General features: G+C 27.3%; 3 protein-coding genes across 8 annotated transcripts; 1 reads left to right on the top strand and 2 right to left on the bottom strand.

The window, feature by feature from the left end:
- Window positions 1-280: 280 nt before the first annotated feature.
- LOC124950922 (prolyl 3-hydroxylase 1-like) lies at window positions 281-3,796 on the bottom strand. Its single transcript, XM_047498415.1, has 7 exons — window positions 2,850-3,796; window positions 2,682-2,784; window positions 2,030-2,294; window positions 1,550-1,874; window positions 1,268-1,393; window positions 1,056-1,192; window positions 281-554 (listed from the first exon to the last, which is right to left on the bottom strand). The coding sequence occupies exons 1-7, from the start codon at window positions 2,914-2,916 to the stop codon at window positions 417-419; spliced, it is 1,161 nt and encodes a 386-aa protein (XP_047354371.1). The 5' UTR covers window positions 2,917-3,796; the 3' UTR covers window positions 281-416.
- Window positions 3,797-4,074: 278 nt separating this feature from the next.
- Window positions 4,075-13,826, bottom strand: LOC124950920 (microtubule-associated serine/threonine-protein kinase 3). 4 transcript variants are annotated; one of them, XM_047498412.1, is made up of 23 exons: window positions 13,808-13,826; window positions 13,336-13,604; window positions 12,294-12,507; window positions 12,108-12,187; window positions 11,895-11,997; window positions 11,592-11,673; window positions 11,294-11,393; window positions 10,999-11,210; window positions 10,826-10,901; window positions 10,506-10,736; window positions 10,193-10,424; window positions 9,785-10,119; window positions 9,522-9,694; window positions 9,361-9,431; window positions 9,054-9,281; window positions 8,769-8,996; window positions 8,105-8,672; window positions 7,669-7,850; window positions 7,327-7,547; window positions 6,872-7,204; window positions 6,562-6,627; window positions 5,763-6,243; window positions 4,075-5,677 (listed from the first exon to the last, which is right to left on the bottom strand). In XM_047498412.1, the coding sequence occupies exons 3-23, from the start codon at window positions 12,466-12,468 to the stop codon at window positions 4,779-4,781; spliced, it is 5,076 nt and encodes a 1,691-aa protein (XP_047354368.1). In that variant the 5' UTR covers window positions 12,469-12,507; window positions 13,336-13,604; window positions 13,808-13,826; the 3' UTR covers window positions 4,075-4,778. The 4 variants fall into 4 exon arrangements, with proteins under 4 accessions (XP_047354368.1, XP_047354367.1, XP_047354369.1 ...); XM_047498411.1 differs by lacking the exon at window positions 13,808-13,826 and having other exon boundaries at window positions 13,336-13,777; XM_047498413.1 differs by lacking the exon at window positions 13,808-13,826 and having other exon boundaries at window positions 8,135-8,672; window positions 13,336-13,777.
- A 674-nt stretch (window positions 13,827-14,500) lies between these two features.
- LOC124951022 (metalloendopeptidase OMA1, mitochondrial-like) lies at window positions 14,501-17,415 on the top strand. Of its 3 annotated transcripts, none has more exons than XM_047498701.1 (8): window positions 14,501-14,701; window positions 15,425-15,788; window positions 15,860-15,999; window positions 16,099-16,272; window positions 16,346-16,453; window positions 16,547-16,747; window positions 16,837-17,013; window positions 17,099-17,415. In XM_047498701.1, the coding sequence occupies exons 2-8, from the start codon at window positions 15,437-15,439 to the stop codon at window positions 17,198-17,200; spliced, it is 1,254 nt and encodes a 417-aa protein (XP_047354657.1). In that variant the 5' UTR covers window positions 14,501-14,701; window positions 15,425-15,436; the 3' UTR covers window positions 17,201-17,415. The 3 variants fall into 3 exon arrangements, with proteins under 3 accessions (XP_047354657.1, XP_047354656.1, XP_047354658.1); XM_047498700.1 differs by having other exon boundaries at window positions 14,501-14,772; XM_047498702.1 differs by lacking the exon at window positions 14,501-14,701 and having other exon boundaries at window positions 15,415-15,788.
- The last annotated feature ends 30 nt before the right edge of the window (window positions 17,416-17,445 follow it).

The raw sequence follows: 17,445 nt of genomic DNA, 5'->3' as shown, positions 1-17,445 counted from the left end.
TTCCGATGAATCGACTGAGCTCCCTGTGATATGCAGATGTCACTATAATTTCGTAATAAACATTTGTACAACATGTACGGAAAAGACAATTATTTATACAACCTAATCCTAATTAATCTTATTATTTTTTCAATTATCTATTTATAATATTATTTTCAGCTTAACTGTTTACAATATACATTGAGAATACATCTTATAATGAGAGTTTATCCTCCCTGTTAATAGGCAACATTTTATACATACATGCATGAACGTGAAATTATATGTATGTAAACACGAATAAGCGATATAAATTTTTTATTATATACATATATATATATATATAAAACGTATAATACACAACACATAACATACACATGCGTATATACTATAGACAAATAACAATTAGGATTTTAAAAAGTTCTTTTGATAAAAATTTAATGAACTTCATTTTCTTGCTTATTCGTTTTATTTGATGCATGTTTCAATTCTGCAGATAAGATTGTAAATTCTTCGGAAATGTAACGCAAAATTCGTCGTTCATATTCTTGTCTCTTCATATAAGCAAGTGCTTCCTAAATTAAATAATCGAATATTAATAATATGTGAATAGCAATGTATGTACATACAAATTTTTGTGTATCTAAATATATATAGTAGAATATAGATTATCCGATTATTATATCCCCAATGGGATATCAATAAAAATTGAACGAAAATCCTAATTTCAGAACAAGTAATGGCTGATTATCAAAATTTATATCTCGACACGATATTTAGGACAATTAAATATTCACGAAAAAAAATATTTCGAAGTGTTCCCAGGCTTTAAAAATAGAACTGAGATAGTAGGAGACATAAAACTAATGTAATTTTATAGAATTAAATCTATTAAAAAAATTGTAATTCAACAGTTAAAAGAATTTGGAAAGAAAATAACGGTTCTATTATCCAAATATCCTTATTCAAATCCATAACCAAGATTCTACTGTATATATATATATATATACAGTATATATATATATGTGTGTACATTTTCTCTTATACTTTCTAGAACAATAAAGTCATAAGGTTACCTCTCTTGGGACAAAATATTCCTTTTTTACTTTCGGTAATCCAAGATAATATTTTTTATTGTTTAACATTGTTTCATCAACTGGATCAAATAATAAATAGCTTTCAACTGCTTTTGCTGCTGCTGCTAAATTTCCTACTATATAAACAGTATATGTTAAAAATGTTTATTACATATATTAATTTATACTTACAATTATTTTTAAATATTTACATTTATAATAAGCAAATTGTAAATAATTATAATGGCTTCTGAGTAGATCATCTCGATTTTCTCCATTCACATAATTAAGCAAACGCGAACAACTACGTTTACATTTCAAAGAGTAAGTAAAATGATCTAAAAAATATAATTTTCTATTATTAGTGTTCTTTCAATAAATTTACATTATAAGGAACTTAACATTGATTCAATGTTTTAATTTCTATTTACACGCACACACACACATAATTATTATATATATATATATATATATAAATTTATAGTTAATATTACTTGCTAATAAGGATGTGAATTCAGGATGCCATCCTTGGTCGAAAGGTCCTTCGCAATAGATTCTACATTCGTTTTCCAAGTTCAAGTAATCTCCCAAAGAATTTTCAAATAATTTAACTGACTCCTTATAATTTTCTTTTTCATATTCTGACATACCAGTAGTATAAGGAATTAAGAAATGTGACATCTCCAAATTGGAAACATTATCCGCATGTACACCTGGTAAGGTGAGATAATATTTCAAATTGTTAGCACTCATATTATGGTGCGGATGCATAACCAAAAAAGTGAAGACGGCATTAGCTGCATCTTGGAAATGATTTTTCTATATGTAATTAAAAAATTATTAGAAATATGTCAAAAATAATATTTGTACATTTTAAATAAATTTGTTTTCAATAGATCTAAATAAAATTATTTTTTATTAAATATTATTTTGTGTTATAAATATTATAAGAATAACTATAATTACTTTGTTACCTGATAATAACATATATGCAAATATTCATAAACACGATGTTCTATGAACTTCCTTTCTATATCAATAGGTAATCGATTAATTTTTTGTTTGTTAGCAATATCCTTATAATCTTGATTACACTTCATTAAACAAAGTGTTTCGCGTACTTTTTTTTCATAAAAATGTAAATCTTCTATATTCTCTGGATAAAATGGTTGCCACCCTTCTGCTTCCATTGCACAATTTCTTCGACATTTTATTAATGTTTGTTTGTAGATTTTATACCTGTATACAAATAATTTTTATAAAAAAAAATCATAAGCAATGGCATATGTTATTTAATAAAAGAATTATCGGTTTGTTGACTCTGATACTTAAACACAATAAAGATATTAAACAACAATAATTTGTATAAGAAATCATTCATTTGCAATATTTATGTATTGTAACTTTTACTAATAATATTAAATATTATAAATATATAATAAAATTAAATATTATAAAAATCAATATATGTGATACAAACAGTTTTGCCATTCTAGGATTCAACAATCGAATTTTAACGATTAAAAATAATTTAATTAAAAATATCTACCTTGTTTTTTTTTATGATCGATAATCAATTGAATGAGTAAGATACATATTATCAATAATATGTTATTAAAAACGTACCCACGTAAAGCCTTGGTAAATCTTTTAATACATTCATCCCATTCTTCGTTTAGATATGCTTCCACAGCACTCTCGTATAACTCCGACAATGTCAAATTTGTATCTATGTTTTGAAGGAACGTTCGATTTATATAAAAACATAACCTTCCTACGTTTCAAAAATCTTACCAAAATCTACATCAGCGATTGTCCACGTCAAATAGGACAATATTAATAAAACTACATGGGCTTTCATGTCACCAAAGATCAAATTTATATGTTACGTTTTAATTACTTCAATTGAATTATCTATTAACGATGATGATGATGATGTTGAAAGAAATAATATAGATACAGAAAAGACAATCTATTACTGCCATATGTATGTATGTGTATATATATATATAAAATGCACTCCATAGGAAAGATTACCACATGTGTGTGTATACAAAACCACATACACACACACACACATACACATTATTCGATGATCTAGACCTATTTATCTTCTTAAAAGACTATATAGCTGCAATATTTCCAAGATATGCATTTAATTCGTTCATTCATTATATGACAAAATTTTCCCTTAATTTCATATCATTCAAGGAGTACAGATTCAAATAAACGACATTAAGCATTCTTGAAGCATTCTACGATCAATACTATATTGAAGTTAAAAATGTTATGTTATATATCATTATATGTATATCAGGCCACATATTCTATATATATATATACATATATATATAGAATTGTCCGATTAATATAAATCGATGTGTGCGCGAATGTGTACCTTTAAGTACACTCTGCCTCAATGATGATTGCGTTCGTGTATTGATAAGAATATCCCAGAAAGTTTTCTCCGAGCAATTTCACAATATTTCTGAGATCATTACAAAAGACAAGTTCATTAGTCAATAGCACTGTTCCTTCTGAATACAATCAGTGAAACAGAGTATACTAGTGCAGTCATTAATAATATATCCTTCAATTATAAAAGTGAGACTCATACATAATATTAAATTTACGTATGTATGCGTGTACTTATATATGCACATATAGTTGAATTAAATTATTATTATCATGTTATTTCCATAAAATTAATTATAAGTTTGTAATACACTTTGTATATATGTATACATATGCATTCATTTTGTATACATATACATATATGTCAATATATATGTATGTAAATATATTACATACATATCAATTTGACAAGTAATATTTTTTAAGAAATATGTTATAAATTATATTGACTGGACACACGATGAAGTCAATAATTCTTTCGATATTTCCCACATTCAATAATACATTGGGAAATAAAACTGACGATAATTAAAAATTGCAGTGTGTTGTCATTTAAAGTTTAAATATCTTATAATTGTAAATTCGTATTTCGAATTTAATTTTATATTTAATATATACGTAATATAATGGCGCGTCTCAACGATCACAGATTTTACGAATTATTTTTGACTACCGTACAATATAACAAATTATAAAGTTTCTAAATCTAAGTTTTTTTTTTTCTTTTCTTTAAATATACCCAACAAACTTTATTAACTTAAATAAAAATTCAAAATTCTTGGAATTCTTTAAGGTACTTTTTTTTTATTTTTGCTTATTTTGATCTTATTTTTTTTGTTTTGTTTTACTAAGCGTATGGCGGGACAAAGCTATTCTAAAATGTCGGTAATTTACTCCTTTATAAACAATTATTTAATGGAAGCGTATAACTTTCGACACAAATATTTTTTTTAAATTGTAACTAGCTATGAGCTCAATTTAACAAATTTGACTTGGACAATGGTATAGCAAGAGAATAGTTAAGAGTATTATCACACAGATTGATACCTCAAACGACGTATAGACTTATACACGATACATAATACTTTTACAGTTACGACAAACGACTCTCTTTCTTTCTCTCCATGGATTTCATTTTCACATCAAAAACACGAAATGGAGATTTTCCTTATTTTTTTTTCCTTTTTCCTTTTTTTCAACAAGCATTATTGATTATAGTCAAATATTGATGCTTTTTGCTACTAAGTTTTATACTAAACCTATTTCTAAAAATAGTTTTTCAAAGTAAATGGTTGCGCGCACACATAATTAGGTATTTTTTTTCTCACTTACAAACTCACTGTTTTCACACGAACGTATTGAATCGTCACGAATTATCGAGTTATCTAAAGTATCGACTTTATATTTCTTTAATATTTTCCGACACTCTTGAGTGTTATCTACACTATTCTTGCTAGAAGTTGATTGTTCGAGAGCACCCAAATTAAATGAAGTTAATTTGATCTCCGTTTCATTACGTTTCAATTGTTTTTGTTCTAACGTCATTGGAGATACACCATGAGATATCAGTGTACTCGGTGTTTCATTTTGATGAACAATGTCTTTTATTGCTTCATTATTTCGTGATTCTAGATTACTCACACTGATTTCGTTAGGATAAACACTGCGGGATTCTTTATTGTAAGTTACATTTTTATCTCCTAATGATATTCGATCGTTACGTGCATCATTTTTCTCATTTTTCTCCACAGGCACCATGACTTCTTTAGATGTATAATCATCGCTTTTAGTTCCAGTTGGCGAATCTTTTTCTTCTGCTATTCTTGGTAACTGTGTACTTCCACAAGCATTAGATATACCGACGTTTGCTATATTAATCGATATACCATGTGTTAATTTAGGATAATCGACTACGTTTTTCGGTTCTGTACACACTTTCTTCTCGCCTTTTATATCACTGCTTTCTTTATTCATTATTTCATTAGCCTCTTCAGAAATTTCAGCATGAGACGTTTGAGCAATTGTCACACGTGGTGTTACTTTTACGACGGTATTTGCCAATGGCGATATCGATGTTTTATTTTCCGCTGAACGAGGATGCAATCTATCAGGACTGAGAGCTCTTCTTAAAAGTGGTGACCCTGGTTCTGCTGATTTTGGACGTCCATAACCTTTCTTCTGACTACTAGGTGCTGACAAACAGACACCTAAATCATAAATTAAACAAACGATTTATATCACAATACCAATTATGTCCAAGTATTTATAATAAAAATATAGTTTTAGTAATACCTGGACTATATGATTGCGTAGTATTAGAACTACCAGGTTGGTGTCCTGTAGGAAATGCTAAAGGACTTGGACTTCTTGTTGGACTAGCAGGAAGTGGCGATGGACTGGGAGTTCTAGCTAAAGGAGATAAAGGTATGTGCCCTACAGACTTCCTACGATTAGGAGAATGGATATTTTTTGCAGCTGTATGTAATTTATGCTTTAAACCATGCAAAGTACTTGGTCTTTGATAATGTGATTGATTTGATAAATTTCCAATAGAAATATTAGAACCCGGTGAAGAGGAATTTGGACTTGAACATGGACTTGAATTTCCAGTTGAATGATAGGATTCTGAATTAGTACGATTTGTTGGTGGAGAAGGACTACAGACGGATTTTGTACATGCACCATAATAAGGTGTAATTTCTTGAGAACGTGTGAAGGATTGGAAAGATCGACTAGGGGTCACCATTGAAGGTGAACAAATTCCTGCAGCCATCTGAAAGAATGTAGTATATTTCAAATGTCTGATGTCATAATAATTTGCTTTATACTTGTTTAAAAGCGTAGTATGTGTTGGATGCGCGCATTTCTGTAAAATGGACGCATATGTCAATGAAAATAGATTTATCTGTATATTTCAATGGTGGTATAAGAAGCTTTGGTATAAATATGAATCAAATAATGAATAACATGTATTCAACAGAATAATAAAAAAAAAAATAAAAAAAAAATAAAAATAATAATAAATAAATTAATAAATAAATCAATTGCCAAAAGGTATACAAAGCTAAAAAATGTATAAAAGAAATCATACCATAAGTGGAGGTTTGTTGTCACTGGACAGAATGGGTGCTGACAATGGACAATTGATACTTAATGGCTGCAATAAAATATAAAATGCACTTAACGTAACGAGTGTGTAGCTTGTATTATGTTGTTTGCTTAATTTCTCTGGCACTGATGTGTGCAAAAAAATATGCAGTGAAGTTTAAGCACTATGCTACTATTAAAATATCTTAAAGTTGTAATATGTGAAACATAAAAGTTGCTGTATATATGTATAATAATAATTTGATACAATAAATCAAGAAAATTAGGAAAAGAATGACAATTCTCATGTATACCTGTTGCATTTCTACACTAGCACGTTTCGAACTTATTCGTTTAAAAAGAGACGTTTTTCGTTTCTTGTCAGAAAGCTCTCTTTTTTGTTTCCTTTGTTTATGAAATGTTCTGCGTGCCATTTTACTCTGAGTGAGATCTCTTTTTCTACCACCAGATTTAATACTGGTATTTTCTAAAGGTGTACTACGTAAAGTGACGTGATCACCGCCACTCAGCATTAACTGGAGAACTTGAGTGTGATATAACCCTTGTACATGTTCTCCATTTATATGCGTTATCAAATCCCCTGGCCTCAAACCAGCTTCAAATGCAGGACTTGACTGATCAACTGCCTACAGTTGAATAGATATATTTTTACAGTTAAAATTATAGTTGAATGTATAAATTTTAATATTTATACTTTTTCAACTAAATGAATGAATTAAGTTCCAGATAAAATATATTGTGGACATACCATTACTAAATGATGCATAGTGTAAAAATCACTATCACCGTAATAGACTCTGATGGTATGCACTGTGAAACCAAATCCACATGGTCCTCTTCTTATAATAATGGGAGGTTTCAAACTGGTTACAAGAGGACTTAATTCTCGACATGGAGATGTATCTCTCGAAGAAGCAGTAGAAGATCCACCAGGTGACTCAATAGATTGATTACTGACTATTGAATCATCTAAAAATATAGATATATTAAGTAATAAATGTAATAATATAGTTCTAATGTCAATAAATATCAATAAATATTTAAAACAATGATTGTAAAATTTTATAAAAATTATTATTTAGATACATACAAGTAAATTCACTAGTTGGTATTACTAGTGACAAGCCACTAGTCGATGCAGACTTAATAACAGACCTTGACTTTGACTTATTTGCCGGTAAAATGGAAACTGCATTATAAGATTCAAAGGAATCAGTACTAGAATTATGTTTATCCTCGAGGATCTCCTTATTCGCTGCTGTTAAATCCAGCCTATAAATATATAACATATATATAAGCAAATAATTTATATTATATTAACCAAGATCATGGTGATGAAAAGAAATGAATAGGAAATTGGATTCGTAACATTGCTTGATAAAATATTTAATAATATCGACTAATTATTGAACAGAAAAGAAAATAAGGGAAGAATCATTGTAAAATAAAATCCATATAATAGAACAACAGAGAGGAAACTATTGATTTACGTATATATTGGCAAGGATATAGGTCAAATGACTCACATGTGCTCATCATCAATAGGAATACTGAACCTGGGCAGCTTATCACGAGAATGTGTGTGACGTTTCCTTTGTATTTGTGGGCTGATGTCTTCGGATTCTGTTTGTGAAGAATCTGGTGTACTCAAATTAATAGAAGTATTTTCTGATTGAATATTTTTGACCACAGTTAATTGAGATTCACTGCTTCCAGTAGAAGTAGAACCAATAGATGATATATTTGACTTTATAGGCCTATTCAGATTTTCGACACATGGAGTCGTCTTGACAGAAAGAAGCGACCGACTTTTCTCTGAATTTTGACTCGTTTCTAAGAGTTTGGATGGAGTAGTAGTAGTAGTAGTAACAGATGTATTCGATACAAGAGAAAGTTGTGAAACTGTGCTTTCTAAATCAGTATGGAAAGGTTGTTTTTTAGAATCCACTTCTGGCTCTATATTTGTTTGCTGTGGACGGCTTTGAGAAATTTTCCGTGATTGTGGCGAATACGAAGAAAACGATCCAAATAAAGGAGAATCATCAGTGTCATCTGTATCATCGCCTATATCGTGATTATATCTATCCATACGAGCTAAAACATTATATGAAGTAATTCATGTAATTAATTAATATTTAAATATATATAAAAAGCAATTTAGTATCATGCATTATACTTTAGATATCTTACTATCAAAGTAACTCGTATCCTCATCATCAACTAATTGTGGTACAAATTCAGCTTTTTGTCTAAGAAGACTATTCCAATTAACGCCATAAAAATAAGGATGTTCTTTAACTTCATGTGAACCACCAGTTCCTAATCGATCTCTAGGACTTTGTTGTAACAATACAGTTATAATATCTTTAGCTTCAGGATGAACTGGCCAATCATCCTCAGTTGGCCATTCTATGTCATCTAAAAAGAAAAATTAAATTATAGATTGTGTTCTTATGTTCACATATTAATACCAACCATTAACGGTATGAGCAAACAGTTCTTCGGGTGTTTCGCCAAAAAAGGGTACACAACCAATAAGAAATTCATAAAGTATAATTCCCATAGACCACCAATCAACAGGTTTTCCATATCCCTGTCTTAATATAACTTCTGGTGCGATATATTCAGGTGTACCAAATACTTGTTTATCAGAGAATTGTCGAGTATCTCTATCTATATATCCCTCATAAAGATTTGTTGCCACTGTAAAGTTAAATATATACATTAAATTATTGCAAAAGAATAAATATAATTACTTAGTTATATTAAGCTATTAACTTACAAGACATAAGCCCCATTTTACTAAGACCAAAGTCTGTAAGTTTAATGTGACCTAATGCTGTAATAAGTAAACTGAAACATGAAATTTTAATTAGTAAATATAAAATAATCTAATAACTATTTATATATCATACAAAATTTATATAATTCAAATAACTTTACTTGTCAGGTTTCAAATCCCTATGAACAATACCATAACTATGCAGGTATTCTACAGCTAAAACAGTCTCTGCAAAATAAAATCTTGCCATATCTGATGGAAGTGGACCAATATTTTTTAGAAGATTTGCACAATCTCCACCTTCAACATATTCCATTACAAGACATAAATGTTTCTGAAATGGCAAAAGTTAACGTTTATATATCATGCATTATTTATAAAAATAATATTTTCATAATACATAATGTTAAAATATATGACATACCTTCGTTTCAAAACTACAATACATAGATACTACAAAAGGATTATCTGTGAAACTCATTATATCTCTTTCAGCGAACACTTGTTCCACTTGATTACGAAGCATTAGATTATTTTTATTAATTTTCTTCATTGCAAATCTTTGTCTAGTCGTCTTTTCCTTAACTAGATACACTGCACCATATGCTCCATTACTAATAAGTTTTAATACCTCATAATCACTTTCACAAGGAACACGTTGAGATTTATCATCATCTTTATTAGGACTCGATGTTAATTGTAAGTTACTATCACTAGAACTTGCAGAATCTTCCAGCTTATTCAGATCTTCCTGTAATTCTGGAAAAGATATAGGAACAGATATAGTAATAATTTTCATTTAAAATATGAAAAAATGAAGTAATTAATGTACCAGTTATTGGATCTCTATTTAAAGAAAGTTTATTAATGATATACTGAGGAATGTCAGTTTTTATTCCTGCATTAAATTTAGCTTGACCCTCAGCTCGTTCAAGTAAATGGTAAAATTCTTCTGGATCAAATTCTAAACATTCTAATAATCGCGCTGGACGTGAGATCACTAGTAAAAGTTTTTTTATTAAACCTGTCAATCGTGTTGCAGCTTCTAACGATTTTTCCTTGGTCTATAAACATGAAAATTATACATTAAATTTATGTTGAAATAAATATTCATTAATCTTTATATTGAAATATTATTGACATACTTCCATTAATAAATGTTCTAAATTTTCACTCATTTCATAAAAATATCTTGTTGTGATTAATTTCTCTTGTGATTTTTGTAAACAGTCTCTTGCCATTTCGATCACTTGATGATGAACAAAACGTAAAATTGGTAAAGAATCTGGAGTCATATGTGTCACTACTTCATGTTCATCGATTTCCTTGTTTTCATTAATAAAATTTGTTAAACGTTCTTCCATTTGTTGCGTAGCCTAATTGAAAAATACATTGGATTATTAATAAATTGAAATATTTTATTAACTATTCTTTTTATCATATATTATTTTTACATAAATCATACCTTTGGAAATCGTTCTTTGTACAAAGTATTCATCATGACAATCTCACTATCAAGAACAGGTGATCGACTCGGACTACTATAATTAAAATTAGTATTTTGTTAATAATATTTTTTAAAATCAGTTATATAATGATTAAATTTTACAAAAGTCACATTTCTGATGTAATTTATACCTTAAGCTTCGTGATCGCGGTCGATGTAATGGTGATTTACGACCTTCTTCTTCAAGACTACCAGAAATGGTAGATATACTGGAACCAGGAAAACCTGGATGTGATGAACATGGTGTACCAGGCTTAGAAAAGTGACAAGATAACATGCGTAGCTCATCTTTAGTTGGAACATTTGGTAACTGATGTAAACGTTCTTGACTCGAACATTGTGACTAAGAATATATATAATATTTTAATATAATTCATATGTATATATATATTTTCAATATATTTTTTAATACATCAAATTACATACCGAAACATTACTCGAACCAGGTGTTGTCCCATAGCCACTAGAAGGTAAACTTGCAACTGACCATCTTCTACCATCACCAGTTCCTGTAGCACCCCCAATCCTAAAATATGATTATCTTTGTATTATATTATTTAATGTACAAAAATTAATTTATATTGTATTAATACAGTTCGTTAATGAATATTAGAATATATTTTAATTTATAAATCATAAGAAAATAAATGAAATATTTCTTTATATATTAATCGAGAAAAATTTATTGAGGAGAAAAACAGAGAAGAACATATAAGTTATATACCTTTTAACAGGAGCAAAAGCAAAATGTGGACTGGATGACATCCTAGGGCTTTCTAGAGGACTGCCTACAATTGGGATGAAAGCTGTATTGGGAAATAATGAATAAATTAATTTACTATTTCCTATAAATATCTTAAGTATAAAAAAGAAAAATATAAAATATCTTATTTATATAATATTTTATTTATTACAATCCTATAAAATTATAGACTATTATATCACATCTTTCATAAAAACCTTTTTCATTTTATACCTTTTGACTATTATTAAAAACAGAAAATTATAAAAGTAATCTATAACATACCAGATAAAGGTGAATGGCAACGTGGTAAAGTAGGCGATGTTGTTGCAATGAAAGATTTACGATGTGCTGCTTTAGCAGATCGACGAGGAATGTTCGGATCACGCTATTGAGAGAAAACATAATATTTTAAATACAGACCTAATCAAAAAATATGATATTATTATTTAATTTATTGAATAATAATAATAATAATTTTGTAACATATATACTAACCATGTGAACTGACAAAGAAGGAGCTGATTTTCCAATGGCTGAATTCCGCATACGAACTAAATTTGATAATTCTCCACTAACTGTAAATTTTTTTACTTTGGTATAATTATATAGAAATTTTACATTGAAGTCACATAATATGATATAGATTTTCTAAATAACATTATAAAAAAAAATTATATTAACCTGGTCGAACAGGGGCCTCTTTACTTTCAACCTTTGATATTGTAGGACGATTACGTGTTTGTTCTGTGCTACTGTTGGTGTCTTCTGATTCCATTTGATCGAATACAAGAACTCGTGCAGAGTTACCATGTGAACGTAGACGTGGTCTACTTGGTCTATTTCTACTTTGTTCCATACTTGCAAAATTTTGTTTTATTCAATTGTTACAATTTAACTGCAAATGGAAAATAACTTTTATATATCTGAGTATAAATATTGAATATATGTATTATAAAAAAGAAACATTATTAAACTAATAGAAAGACAATTAAATCTTATTTTATATTTATAAGTTTCTCATCTAATTTCTTTCTAAAATTATGCATAGAAAGTATAAATAGTTATCACTCAATACAAACTACATAACATTATACAATTTTTTATATGACTTTCATTTTGATATATATATTTATATATATATATACATATATATATATATATATATATATATATATATATATATAAAAGGATATATATACACATATATCCTTTTTGTATTCATCCAAGATTTGTAAAATTGATAAGTAATTAGAGACACACATCATTAGACACTGTATTTTAGCATTACAAACAGTAATAATTTAAGTTATTAATATATATGTAGTATTTACAATTTATTCTCTTCAATAAGGATGTATAAGTAAACCAATAACGAACGTTTGATAAATAATATAGAAATAGATCTTATGAAAATTATGCATAATTCAGTTAAAATGACAAGAATTTCTTATATTGAAGAAGAACGTTAAAATAATGAATCATGAGAATATAATTCCGTTTCTGACGTATAGAAAAAATACTAAGTACGTGAATGATTAAAATCAACAATAATCGTTTTGATAGATTAATGTATTATTTAAAATAAGTATTTCGATATTATTTTATGAAAAATCTATAATATAACAAGTTCAAACGCGAAGACGAATGAGAAATGAGACGCACAGTATCCGTGAGACAGAATAATAGATGCGATACACATAAAGTCGAATTAAGTTTTGATTACCGGGCAGAAAGAGTCATCCTCGTGGGATAACAGTCCATAGGATTGAGCAGGTGTAGTTCCGAGACTAAATTTGCATTCTTTTTGTTGACGAAGACATTAATCACGAAATATGAAAGAACCGTAAATTTTGACTCATGATGGACGTGTACAGAGAGCCTCACTCGTGCACGCGCAAATACATGCATCCATGGCCGCACTGTATGACACTTTATATTTGTATATAGTACAAGCATACTGTTCGTTTCTTGATGTTTGTCCTATACTTCCCTCTGTCGGACGCCATGTTGTGAAAAGTTAAAACGACATCAGGTGTTAAAATCGGAGATTTTTTATTTTCCCTATAAATAGTGTTTTTCTTTTCTTTTTTTTTTCTTCAAATAATTTGTTAAAATTTGAAAAATTATTTCATTCCTAAGTAGGTCTCACTCATCTGATTAATAATCTATATACATTTATACACATTTGTATTTACCTATATTCAGTCGTTTATACTCGAGGTCAGATCTGTTTCTATACGAAATAGAAATAGAAAATATATTACATTCGAAAAAAAAAAATAACATATAAATATTATATTGATCGTTATAAAAATAACATTTAATTATTACAAATTTTATCTAGAGATAGGTTTCTATTTTATCTGAATAAATATCAAAATAAAGATCGAACAAATATTGCTTTCGTAGTTTGTAAATATATGTTAGAAAATTCGCCGATCGATAACATCTAAAGTTTTATTATTATTTACAAAAGTATAAATAAGTATAAGATGTTTCGAATGAGATTTAGAATAAGATTTTTTTCTAGAACAATTTGTTTTAAAATAAAGCAGAAATTATTTCGAATTAATGATATAAATAAATCGTTTTATTTTAAATAATCTATTTTTAATAATCTATTTAAACTTTAAATAGATCATTAATGTTTACGCAATTTAGATTTAAAGTATATCTTATGAGTTATTATTAAGTAGCAACATACAAAAAATATATACATGTACACACATATATTGATATATACATATGTATACATATATATGTTTTTTTTTTATTTATCCGAATTCTGTAGATAATGTAGAATACTTACCAACTTGTTACATAAAAATAAAATTAATCTTTTGTCATTTTCAAATGTCATGCTCTATCTTACCAACTAGTCATTAGAAAAACATAGTGGTGTTGATTCTGGTAGAAATTAGAACTACCTAAATTTTCGTATTACTGCATTAATTCAAGTTCGATAACTATAAAAGCTACGTAATTTTTTGATACAATGAAGTTTCAAACTATTAAGTCACATTGATAATATTACAATTTATGTGATGTGCTATGAATAATATTGATTATTCAGATTTCATCGCATAGAGGTTACTGTATACAAATTTATTTAATGATAAAGTATATAAAATTATTTTAAAAAATAAGGATTTTGTCTTATGTAAGTAATTTTTAATATAACTGAAAACGTCAACATATAAAATTTAAAGAATTTATATAACATGTATGAACATAGTAAAAACATGAAAATATAATAAAGCCTTCTAATAAATATGTTATTCTCTATAAAAATATTAAAAAATATATAGAAACATGTATATTATATAATAATACTATGTACCGAAGAATTATAACGCTACATAGCAAACTATTACAATGACACGATCGTTATAAGCTATATAAAATTTTAGTTAGACGCTTCATTGTTTGTTTGACATTTCAGTCAATAATTTCAATATTGTATTTTTGAAAATTACATTGAAATTGAAGCAGTAATAAATTGTTCGACAAGTCTGTACAACATAAATTATTTTTAGGAATTATTTCTATGGAGTGATTTATAGATTTAATATAAATTATCTACTGTCGATAATATCATTTTTGTAATATATTTAAATAATTATGAAATATATTTAAAAAATTTCTATGCACATAATATAAAAAGAATATATATCTCCTATTGGAGAAAATATTGTATAATTTATATAATTTCTCTCTTTCTTTCTTTGTAATTATTTTGTATTTTTATTTATATCTTTAGAAAAAGATTATTGAACAAATCTAAGATAGGAATAATTCTATCATTTTTACAGTAATTTTTCAATATGTTCTGGATACAAAAAGCAATAAAACTTCGTCATATCCACTATTTTAAAATAAAATCTATGATTTGTATAATTCCAAATCATCAATCTATTAGATATTCTAAAATTTGTATATTACGTACAGAGTTATCTTTAAAGCAATTAAAAAATATAAATTATCAAAAAATATATGATTTTCATACATCATCTAAATTATGCATACCACCAATTTTTGCTGTTATCCTACGTCCAATTTTGAGATTGAGTGCATTTATACTTGGACGTGGTATTAAACGATGGTGGCAAAAGAAATCAACAAAAGAACAAGAACAATATAAATTGTTGTTTAGAGAAAACAGAAACATATTTTTAGGTAAATAAATTAATATATTTTATGAAAATAATAATATTATAGAGATCGATTTTCTATTTATAATGTTCTAGGATCGTTGGTTTTATTATGCTTAATGTTTATTGTTTATTATTTAATGCACATTGAAACTGATCCAATAACTAATCGAAAGCGATTTATAATATTTAATAGAAAAGAACAAGCTGCATTAGGTCAATTAATTTTTGAAATGGTAAGATTTAGGTGTTACATATGTTACTGTATGTTTAATTATAAACATAATTAACAAAATATCTTATTGAAAAAGTGTTACATTTTATTTATCTTTCAGCATTTAGAGGAACATAAGGCATCATTGGTAGCAAAAGATCATCCTGCATATAAAAGACTTATTAAAATTATAGAAAATATATTGGTTAAAAATAAAGACTTGATTTCTGTTGAAGATAAAAATTGGACGTTAACTATTGTCGATTCTCCTATAAAAAATGCTTATGTTTTACCTGCACGTATCAAAGAAAGGAAAATTCTATTTTATATTTAAATATTTTTGTAATTTTAAGTTAGATAATTTTTAGGAAAGAAATATATTTTTCTTCTTGGGTGTTCTGAACATTGTCGACAATGATGATCAATTAAGTATTATACTTGCTCATGAAATGGCACATGCATTGCTATTGCATTCGGTAATTAATAGAAAAATAACAAATTATTTCTAACTTCAATTCTATTATTGTAAGTTGCTAGTAATAACTAATAAGGTTTCTATGTATCAATAGGTTGAACAATTTTCACATGCACTATTAATAGATGTTTTAATGACAATTCCCATTTTATTACTTTGGGCAAGTTTTCCTGATTCATTAGCATTTTTTTTACACATGATTGGACAACATATCGTAAATCTTTTACATAATTTACCATATAGTAGATCATTGGAAAATGAAGCTGATGAGGTGGGATTAAATTTAGCTGCAAAAGTAAGTCATTTAGTTAAAGTAGTTCCAATCTTAGAGACATATTGTATCATACAAAATCTACAAAATGTAGAACATATGGTTTTTTCAAGGCCTGTGTAGATGTACGTGAAGCAGTTGTATTTTGGGGTACTATGAGAATGCTTTCAGAAATGAAGTTAGCATCCAATATTGTACCTTGGTTATCAACACATCCTGCTCATGGAGACAGAGAGCAAAGTTTAAATAAGAAAATGACAAAGGCAATAGAATTAATGAAATCATCTGGTGTACGTTTTTAATAAGTATTATTTTGTAGTAATAAGATATATTTAATTCTTTTTTATATATAAAATATATTACACCGTTTTTCAGTGTCCAAAATTAAATCCAATTGATCCAAGAAAACAATTTTACGAACGTACTTTGAAGGACCACGAATTTTATTTTAAACAAAAAGGAATAATAATAACATAATGTACATAAGGTGTGAACGATACAGAAGTTTATAATATATAATATGTTTAAGAAACATGTGTATTGTAACTTACAATCAACGTATTATTTTTATAAAATAGTTTTGTTCATAATAGTATTTGAAGATTTTTTATTTAAAAAAATCAATAATGTTATCTTTGATCATTTGTTATAATGTGAAGTTTTATATAATAAATTTATATATTATAAAATTATGATTTGTGTGTACAGGTATATTAAATTTA

This window comes from Vespa velutina, chromosome 8 (genome assembly GCF_912470025.1).
Source record: "Vespa velutina chromosome 8, iVesVel2.1, whole genome shotgun sequence".
Classification (NCBI taxonomy): Eukaryota; Metazoa; Arthropoda; class Insecta; order Hymenoptera; family Vespidae; genus Vespa; species Vespa velutina.
The sequence above is the reverse complement of the archived record's forward strand: the minus strand, read 5'-3'. Positions and strand labels throughout refer to the sequence as shown.